Source organism: Littorina saxatilis, linkage group LG8 (assembly GCF_037325665.1).
Source record: "Littorina saxatilis isolate snail1 linkage group LG8, US_GU_Lsax_2.0, whole genome shotgun sequence".
NCBI lineage: Eukaryota > Metazoa > Mollusca > Gastropoda > Littorinimorpha > Littorinidae > Littorina > Littorina saxatilis.
In genome coordinates, this window is record NC_090252.1 from 63,969,023 (window position 1) to 63,979,047 (window position 10,025).

Sequence of the window (10,025 nt, forward strand, 5' to 3'; positions counted from 1 at the left end):
GCCCTGACTCTTGCCATGCTTGAAGAAAGGTACCCCCAAGAAGCATGGATACGGGTGTATACTGATGGGTCAGCCACAGAGGCCGTCAAAAATGGAGGAGCGGGGGTGTATGTCCAGTACCCCAGTGGAGAGAGGCAAGCAGAGGCTATACCAACAGGCCTCCACTGTACAAACTACAGAGCTGAGGTACAGGCACTGATCCATGCAGCATACACCATCAACGACAGAGTCAACCATGACAACCAGGTGGTCTTCCTGACTGACGCTCTGTCAGTACTACAAGCAATGACCAGTAGCAAACTGCCTCAGCTGGAACACGCTCTACACAACATCAAAAGCCTGAGGACCGTACTGCAATGGATCCCCTCCCACTGTGGTGTACAAGGAAACGAAGAGGCGGACAGGATGGCAAAGCTGGGTGCAGAAGATGAGCAAGAGAACAACCCTGTGAGCCTGACAGAGATGAAGACCATCATTAAGTCTCTGCACAGGACGCCCCAGCCACAGGACAGCTACCACCTGCTATCCAGACCACAGCAGGTGGTCATCTTCCGCCTGAGAACGGGACACAACAGACTTAACCAGCATCTCCACAAGAAGCTGCATGTTGTGCCCTCCCCCATGTGTTCTTGTGGGGAAGCAGAGCAGGACACGGCCCACATCCTACGAGACTGCAGGAACCACCAGGTGCTGAGAGAGGAAATCTGGCCAATGCCGGAGTCCCTGCACAACAAGCTGTACGGGCCAGTGGCTGCGCTGCAGAGGACCACTAATTATATCTCAAGATCTGGACTCCAAGTGTGATCGGCGATCGAAAAGAAGAAGAAGATTCGATAACACCTGGAATGATTTGCTCGTAAACGGTTTCCATTATCTATCTCTTCGATGTCAGAGGCCGCACGCCCGCACACACACACACACACACACACACACACACACACACACACACACACGCACACACACACAAATTCACACACACACCCACACCAGAGACATAGATAGAATGTATGTATGTCTCTGCCCACACACACAATCCCTCTCTCTAGCACTGGAAGCTAGTTAACAACTTTTTATAGAACTTTCAGCAGCACTGAAGAAGAAACCAATTTATGTATTGATATCTTTATTAAAGATAGCATTGCCTCAAATCACAATACAACAACAAAAAGTAGTTATACTATAGACGATGTTTGGAAATAACTGCGGAGGCGTTGCTTTCTCTTGATTCGATAGAAACGCTGAGGCAAGCATCACCCAATGTCACGTGTAGCTTGCCTCATGCAGTGTTTCTATGGAAAGGCAAGGAAAACAAGGGAAGAAACTCTTCCGCAGCCAGTTAAATTAATGACAGACAGACGGTTGGTTCTGGAAATTGACTGTTGACACACGATCATTGCAAATTGTCTTCAGATTTTGTTTAAATAAAAAACAGGAAGGCTGTCCCTAACAGTGCAGAGGGCACAATCACATGATTGAAACAGTTCAAAATGCACGCAGAAAATTGTTTCTTATGTCTTTTGTATATTTGGTTATATATCCATCCAAAAAGTACACCGGCACGGTTGGCCTAGAGGTAAGGCGTCCGCCCCGTGATCGGGAGGTCGTGGGTTCGAACCCCGGCCGGGTCATACCTAAGACTTTAAAATTGGCAATCTAGTGGCTGCTCCGCCTGGCGTCTGGCATTATGGGGTTAGTGCTAGGACTGGTTGGTCCGGTGTCAGAATAATGTGACTGGGTGAGACATGAAGCCTGTGCTGCGACTTCTGTCTTGTGTGTGGCGCACGTTATATGTCAAAACAGCACCGCCCTGATATGGCCCTTCGTGGTCGGCTGGGCGTTAAGCAAAACAAACAAACAAATAAATCCAAAAAGTGTAAATACAATCCTCTCGGTATTTGCTGTTTTTTTTGTGGCGTAACCCTGACAACTGATTCCGCATAAACATCATGCTTTTGACCGCTTACGAGGTTTACTCGTCCGGCCATTTCTATTCCATTCTGCAGATCTTGACCCAGCCGTCAACCTGAATTACCGCTAAGCGAGACGACAGAGCTGTTCACGGGTCTATTTCTGGTCTATGCCATTCTGCAGATCTTGACCCAGCGTTCGACCTGAATTACCGCTAAGCGAGACGACAGAGCTGTTCACTGGTCTATTTCTGGTCTATGCCATTCTGCAGATCTTGACCCAGCGTTCGACCTGAATTACCGATAAGCGAGACGACAGAGCTGTTCACGGGTCTATTTCTGGTCTATGCCATTCTGTAGATCTTGACCCAGCGTTCGACCTGAATTACCGCTAAGCGAGACGACAGAGCTGTTCACGGCTCTATTTCTGGTCTATGCCATTCTGTAGATCTTGACCCAGCGTTCGACCTGAGTTAACGCTAAGCGAGACGACAGAGCCCCTTGTTCACCGGTCTATTCCTGGTCTATTCCATTTCTGTAGACCATCTTCCGACCATCTTAAACTGTGTCAGCACTAAGCGAGACTACACAGCCCTTCAGTGTTCACGCCAGGCTATTCCGTTCTGTAGATCTTGACCCAGCCGTCGACCTGAGTTAACGCCAAGCGACACGGCACAGCGGCGTACAGGGCGCACGGTTTGTGCAGGCCTTCTTTTTCCCCAAGCACCTGCTTCAGGAACGTTCCGCGCCGGCCTAACAACACCACTTTGTGCTTGTCGCGATCCGCCAGAAGAATGAGTCCCGAGCCCGGAACCGTCCCGACCCCTAGCGGACATTCCAGAGAGTTTTGGTCCTTCGGCTTGAAGGTGAAGGTCGTCTGACCGTCTGGGGTCAGTGCGAAGAGCACGCGCCGTCCGCTGTCCACCACCAAGGCCGCCACCTGGGGGTCACGTGACTGCGGCACGTGCAGGTAGAGGGGTCGCGAGATGTTGACCTGAAGCAGAACGAAAAGATGGAATGAATGTTGAGTGTTTTTCGTTAGCAAATGTGCCTGAACAGTTCAAGGTAACCGCTGGTGGGTTGAAAGGTTGATGTGCGCGAGGAAGCGGCCAAATGGTTGGGAACCAACGGTTGGGTCAGCTTGGTTAAGATTTGTTCCGTATTTCAACCAATTTGACCCAGTGCTTCTGCCCCACCCAGTTGTTCACGTTGTCACGGATACCACACAAGTTCTAAGAGTCCAGAACACACGGTTCCTCCAAGCCTCATTCCTCATTCTCAGTGGCTCAATAAATATCAAGACAGGGTAGCACTCCGGGACGGACCAATTCGCATAACTCTGATAGACAAAAGAAAGACAGGCAAGGCAGAAAGACGTTCAGACAGACACGACTGAACAGTCAGACATACAGAGAGGCATGCACAGCCGGAAGGATAGCACTGGAGACATCCACAAGATGGAAAAGAACAGGCAGACAGACAGGCCGACAGCCAGGCAGACAGCCAGCCAGTCAGCCAACCAGCCAGCCAGCTAGCCAGCCTGCCAGCTAGACATACAGTAATCCCTACCTTGTCTCCTTTCTGGGTGAACAGCCTTCGCAGCAGCACGCCGCTCTCCGAAATCAGGTCGATGACGTCACACAGACTGGTCGCCGCCAGCAGCTGACACTCACCCTGGCCTTGACCTTGCTCCTGACCTTGACCTTGGATGAGACCTTGACCCGCAGTAGCCAGGAAGCAGTAAGGTTTCTTGACCTTGACGGAGGATAGGATGCGGACGGTGCCGAGCAGAGAGAGGAAGAGAAGGACCTTCTTGTTCATGACAGAAATGGCGGCCTTCCCGTGGGATACCAGGGCGATACGGGACGGCACTTCGGGGATGGGAACACGCGTCAGTAGGTGCCCCGTGGAGTTGAATTTCTTGACGCATCTGTTGAACGAAACAGAAGAATTCAAATAATTTAGTTTGACCGACATCTTGACAAGTGCTCGTGAGCTGTACTTTTCCTCTTTTGCAAATCCAAATACCCTTTCCATATACCTTGTATTCGTCCACCAACTCAGATCTTATATCGCTTTTAAGAGCACGTTTATAAGATTGGTTTGTTCTGCTCTATTTATTTCATTGATTGTATGCGGCATTGCTATTAGCAATTATCTGAATAAAATTGTTCCAACCAGCTATTGTGGCAGACAGAGAGAATTAATCTCCGACGTATACACTGACACATGAAAGAAACAGAGAATAACTAAACACAATTCTTAATGCGTCTCATCTCAAAACCAGTCGTTTGGTCTCTCTCATCCTCTCTTTCTTGCTTTGAGGTTTTAGGAATTGGATTTATTGCAGTATAAAGCAAGAATCAGCACGATTGATAAAACTGGTCAGCAAATACCTACATTTATGACATTTGCGTTGCCTTAAAACACACACACACACACACACACACACACACACACACACACACACACACACACACACACACACACACACGCAAAAAACACACAAAAACAAACAGACAAATCAGTTTAACAAAATCAAATCAAATCAAACCAAACCAATGAACTAACCAACCCACCCAGCCCAAACTCACTTGTTGTCTCTATCAGTTAATATGACGTCACCACCAGGTAGCAGCACCAGGTCTGTCAACAGAGGGTCACATATATCTTCTCGCGTGCGTGCGTGAAATGACGTCATCAGCGTCAAGCGCAGATCACACTCATCTTTCTTCCTGCCGTTGTCTCCCTTGAACGTCTCGTCAGCATGAGTTATCTGTCCTAGATCCGAGGTTTTGATTTCTCCTTCTAGTTTCTTGTTGACGTTGAACACAAGATTTGATGACGCAGTGTCTGATCTGGCGCTTGCGCAGTTGGCGAGCTCTGCGTCGAGGCGTATGTGCAGTGATGGCAGAAGAGAAAGAATTTCCGGCTCTCCCTGTGGACAGATTATCAGTTAGTTCCTCCTATGATATAACAAGCACCCAATCAAAAGCCAAAAGCCGAGGAAAACGCAACAAAGATAAACATGGGAAGAAGACAGAGATACTCGCATAACTTGTGATAAACCGCGACACGCTGCAGAGGCCGGAACATTGACAGAAATTATACAACTTTAAATTTAACGAAATTACTATTGTTTACAATTACCAACACATTTTCATGTATCGACTTCCATGCTACCTGCCAAATGCACTGAGAGAAAGTAACAATATTGTTGACTTCGTGAGCCGGCTTTGTATGCTTTAAAACAATATTGTTGACTTCGTGAGCCGGCTTTGTATGCTTTAAAACAATATTGTTGACTTCGTGAGCCGGCTTTGTATGCTTTAAAACAATATTGTTGACTTCGTGAGCCGGCTTTGTATGCTTTAAAACAATATTGTTGACTTCGTGAGCCGGCTTTGTATGCTTTAAAACAATATTGTTGACTTCGTGAGCCGGCTTTGTATGCTTTAAAACAATATTGTTGACTTCGTGAGCCGGCTTTGTATGCTTTAAAACAATATTGTTGACTTCGTGAGTCGGCTTTGTATGCTTTAAAACAATATTGGCACGACGAGGATAAAGAAAGCAAGTAAGCAAGCATGACAGCAAACAGTGGAATTGATCGACATCTACGCTTGAAATTATTTCTGGCCTAAATCAATATAACTGAAGCTCATTTTAACATACTTTTTTGAACGTAATAATTTATTCATTTAACGTTTATGAACGTTTATGATGAATGGTTTAACCCCTCTTTAGGGCGAGGACTGGTCGTAAAAAAGGAATCTCTTCGTGCTTATACCATAACCCTCGTAAATGAAAAAAGTCATCGTCATCGTCATCGTCATCGTCATCGTCATCGTCATTGTCATTGTTTTCGTCATTGTCATCGTCATCGTCATCGTCATCGTCATTGTCATTGTTATCGTCATCGTCATTGTCATCGTCATTGTCATCGTCATCGTCATCGTCATTGTCATCGTCATTGTCATTGTCATTGTCATTGTCATCGTCATCGTCATTGTCATTGCGACCGACCTTGACACTCATGACAGCCTCCAGGACTGACAGTTGACCTTCAGCCGCACGTGCAGACAGTCTGTCCCTCTCCGCCCTGCCCTCCACCCCCTCCTTCATCCGGTCCAGCGTCGCGTTCACCTCACCCACCAACTTCGCCTCCTTCTCCAGGAGAGCGCGCACCAAAGCCTCTCTTTGGGCAGCGATTTGACCAACCAGGGCAGCTCTTTGGTCCTCTATGGATTTGACTTTGGATTCTTCGTGTCGAAGACTATCTTGTGACGCTATGACTTTCTCGGCGAGTTTGGAGTGAAGGGAGTTCAGCATAGGGCGCTGGGAGGTGACGGCCTCTGCGCATGTCACGAGGTGGTCGGCGCACTTCCGGTGAGAGGAAGTGACGCACTTGGAGCATGCCAGCTGGTGACAGGAGAGACAAAACTCTTCGGCGTCCCGGTGTGAGTGTGCGGGACAGGGGAAGGTGAGGGTGGTGGTGAAAGTCTCTCTCCCACCCTCACCTGTTTCTTCTCTCTCCCTCCCGTTCTCCTCTCCATCTTCATCACCGTTATCGTCAGCTGGTGCTCCATTGCTTTCACCCCTTCCTTGTTGTCTCAGTTCTTCAATAGACACACACGGTTTCGCCGCAATGGTGGAAGCCCCAAGTGACGACATTCCGTTTTGTGACGAGTGTTTACTTCCGTGTGACGTAGCAGGGTTGCAGACGGGACAGAGGCTTGCAGGTTCGCTGGCTCTTCTGCTGCTACCGGAAGTGGCGATAGGTGCGCAGTTCCGGCAGAGCACGTGCAGACACGTCATCAAGATGGCGCCCTCCGGGTCACTGCCACATGACCCACAATGCACCGCGTCTGACGTAACTGATGTTCCCTCCATTGTTGTTTACCTAAAACACAAGCAAGAGATAAAATCATGAAACTAAATTTTAGTCAGACGAGTTATCATATATTTTGTCGGAAATACGTGACTGACTAGTTTGTCTTCTTCTTCATATTCGTCGGAGTGCATAGCTAACCATAACTATCTTATCTCGATGCGCCCTTTGACTCACTGAAGAGAACTGAATTCTAACGGGTTATTTTCAGATTTTCAGTAAATACGGAATAACAGCATACTTCTACTTGAACATATACAAGAAAGCTACAGCCTAACTGCTCGCTGTGTGTGTGTGTGGGGGGGAGGGGGACATTGTGCTGCATTCAATCTGCAGCTGAAACTTGGTTCTTCAATACAAATGTGCTCCTTCTCAAGTAAATATAAATTACTTTTTTTTTAATGAAATTTCGTGTTTAAAGTAGTCCCTCTCTGGGCGAGGGTTGGTTGAAAAGAAGCTCGTTTGTATTGCTTATGCCAAAACCCTCGTGACATAACATTTGATTTGATTTGATTTCGCAACTACTTCAACCCACAGTGCGTGTGCTCTGTGATGAATCAGTCGCTGACAAGGGCGCCTCACGGAAAGAAAAATCAATGCTAGTTTGCATCTAAAAGAGTTCGTGTGCATTGCATTACCACGGCCGTTTTATCGGTTATCGATGTTACTGTGTGGGCTTTTGAAATTGTGTAAAGGGCATATTGCAGGCTGTGTGCAGTGTGTTGTTTACGTACAGAGAGAAAGACTGAACCATGGACACACAGACACACAGACAGGCTGAAACATATAAATGCGTGGCCAGACAGAAAGACAGACATGAAAAAATGCTAACAGAAATACAGACTGACAAACATGAACACATATCCAGACACAGAGACAAACAAAGACATTCAAGACCAAGTAGTTTTCTCCCCAGAAATGCAGTACGATTAAGACTAGAAACTTGAAGAGAAAACGACATTTAAGAAGCATTTTCTGATCACTGTTACCGTGTTCAGTAAGAAGTATCACACCTATAGTCTATACAGTAACGTTAGTTCTTTTTTGTTCATGTTAGGTTCCAATAGACCAGTAGAAGTATAGATACAAAAAAAGTGCTTCTCGTATCTATATATATATACGACTTGTGTCTGTGTGTCTGTGTGTCTGTGTGTGAGTTCGCGATGCACGGCCAAAGTTCTCGATGGATCTGCTTCAAATTTGGTGGGCATATTCAGGTAGACCCGGGACAGGACACAACCTGGTCGATATTTCAACACGTGCTCTCAGCGCGCAGCGCTGAACCGATTTTGGTTCCACCTCAGCTATTTTGGTTCCACCTCAGCTACCCGGGCCCCCATACCGACACACCAAAGCCAAAGTTCTCGGTGGATCTTTTTCAAATTTGGACACCGTATTCAGCTACACCCCGGACACAATATCATCGATGAGATATTTCAACACGTGCTCTCAGCGCGCAGCGCGGAACCGATTTTGGTTTTTGTGTTCATTTCACCATTATAAGTAACTCTTCCTTATCTTCTCATCTTCTCCAGGTTTTCAGCGTTTACCTCCCTTCCTTCGTATGGTGCACTATGGAGCATCTTCGGATATTCCCGGCGTTCTGTTACTATTTTTAGAAGGTCACCGCAGTGTCCAGAACGTAAATTGGACCCGTAAATTATCCTCACTGTAAAAGTGCAAAGGTCGAATCAATTTATAGCCACGCGAAAAATACACTGTCATCTATCTCTCTATAGATACGGCTTCTCTGTGTTTGTGTGTGTGTGTGTGTGTGTGTGTGTGTGTGTGTGTCTCTCTCTATGTGAGCAACACCTGGGGATTGTTCAGTTCTGTTTGTGATGTGGTCTGGCGGCTTTTGTGTATTTGTATGTACTGGCCTTCCTTTGAGAAGCCATAACAGTTCAAAAGGGCTTACAGATAAGCTCTAAATTGCTCAATCCTGTTTGAGTGGAGTTCGCCTCCAAAGGTGATTAACACGGTTACATTCGTCGACAAGGATGGGACTCGATATGGTCAGGAATGGCATTATGGCCACTGAATCATTTTCGTGCTGTTCCCATTCCACGAATCTGGGAGGGACCTAAGCTTGGCGGGTCCATTGTTCGGACCCGGCGAAGCCGGCGTACGGCTCTAAGTACTTCTTCCCGGCGAAGCCGGCTACCCGGCGAAGCGGGTATTCATTCTAGTTTAATATAAAGTTAGTGAACGCGTGTACCGACCAGTGTAGATATCCAGGTGTCATGAGCGCCATACCCTGACAATGACCAACGCCTAGAGAACAGATCGACGAACTAGCGAAACTGTGCACCGTGCGGCCTGTCAGTCTGTGTGTGAACAGAACAAGTCAAAGTGTACACTCGATCAACACTGTACTGGCAGAGTCCTCACCTTACACCAGTCACAACAATGGGCTTCCTTTGTCGCAGTCTCTGTAAAACCCAGTCGACCTTTCCTCGCCTTTAGTCCGCCTTTCTTCTTTCACTATTCCAACGCGGACATGCTTTACCGATGTTCTGAACTTTGACACTTCTCTGTTCCTCCACAAAACAAAACACACACTACCTGATATGTAACGTCTCAGCACACGGTAAGGGAGTGTCAGTTTTCTCAGCGAACCCCACATAGAAGTTCAGGTATCTAAATACAGGCTTCGATCAACACGACGGCAGAAAATCCGCAGAGTAAACTGGCCTTCGCACAACCAAAGCCTGACTAAAACGTATGGCGCCTTCGAGACAGTCAAACACCGTGCTACTCTAAACTTGCTTAGCAGGGTCGCGGAAATAAACTGCACAGGCGCCCGATTGCTTTGTATCGATCGGAAAGCAACCGATAGATTATCTTTGTCGTTATGATCCGTGCTGGTGCTGTATTATGCGTAGTAAGTGGTTAAAGTGCTTTCTGCTGTTTTTACAAAGGCAAACCCATTTCATGTTTTTCGGTATAATGCAGAATATAGGCCTAAGACTTTCTCGTGTGTGAATCAGAATCAGAATCAGAATCAGAATTTATTGTCATTAAAGCACATAGCCTATTGACACATTCAAGATACATAAGTACAGGAAAAAATAGCAATATAAACATAACATACATGTAATACAAAACCAAGTGGAACAGGGTGAACAAAGAGGACCTGAAGATGAGCATAGGTTATTGAGGACAGTCGGAAGACGCATTGCATCTGCGTAGTTGAAAACAATCGTACACATATTTTGCCAATTGCC

At 46.8% G+C, this 10,025-nt stretch overlaps 1 protein-coding gene across 1 annotated transcript; it reads right to left on the reverse strand.

Annotated features, from left to right (window-relative positions):
* Window positions 1-1,114: 1,114 nt before the first annotated feature.
* Window positions 1,115-9,601, reverse strand: LOC138974121 (E3 ubiquitin-protein ligase TRIM56-like). Its single transcript, XM_070346811.1, has 5 exons — window positions 9,190-9,601; window positions 5,934-6,810; window positions 4,502-4,845; window positions 3,477-3,837; window positions 1,115-2,901 (listed from the first exon to the last, which is right to left on the reverse strand). The coding sequence occupies exons 2-5, from the start codon at window positions 6,798-6,800 to the stop codon at window positions 2,521-2,523; spliced, it is 1,953 nt and encodes a 650-aa protein (XP_070202912.1). The 5' UTR covers window positions 6,801-6,810; window positions 9,190-9,601; the 3' UTR covers window positions 1,115-2,520.
* Between the last annotated feature and the right edge of the window lie 424 nt (window positions 9,602-10,025).

Excerpts from the sequence above, each read along its gene's own strand:
- LOC138974121 (XM_070346811.1), bottom strand. The coding sequence starts at position 6,800 with ATGGAGGGAACATCAGTTACGTCAGACGCGGTGCATTGTGGGTCATGT. Across the intron at positions 3,838-4,501 it reads TTAACTGATAGAGACAACAA|ATGCGTCAAGAAATTCAACT; the intron begins GTGAGTTTGGGC and ends TTCGTTCAACAG. Across the intron at positions 2,902-3,476 it reads TCACCCAGAAAGGAGACAAG|GTCAACATCTCGCGACCCCT; the intron begins GTAGGGATTACT and ends GTTCTGCTTCAG.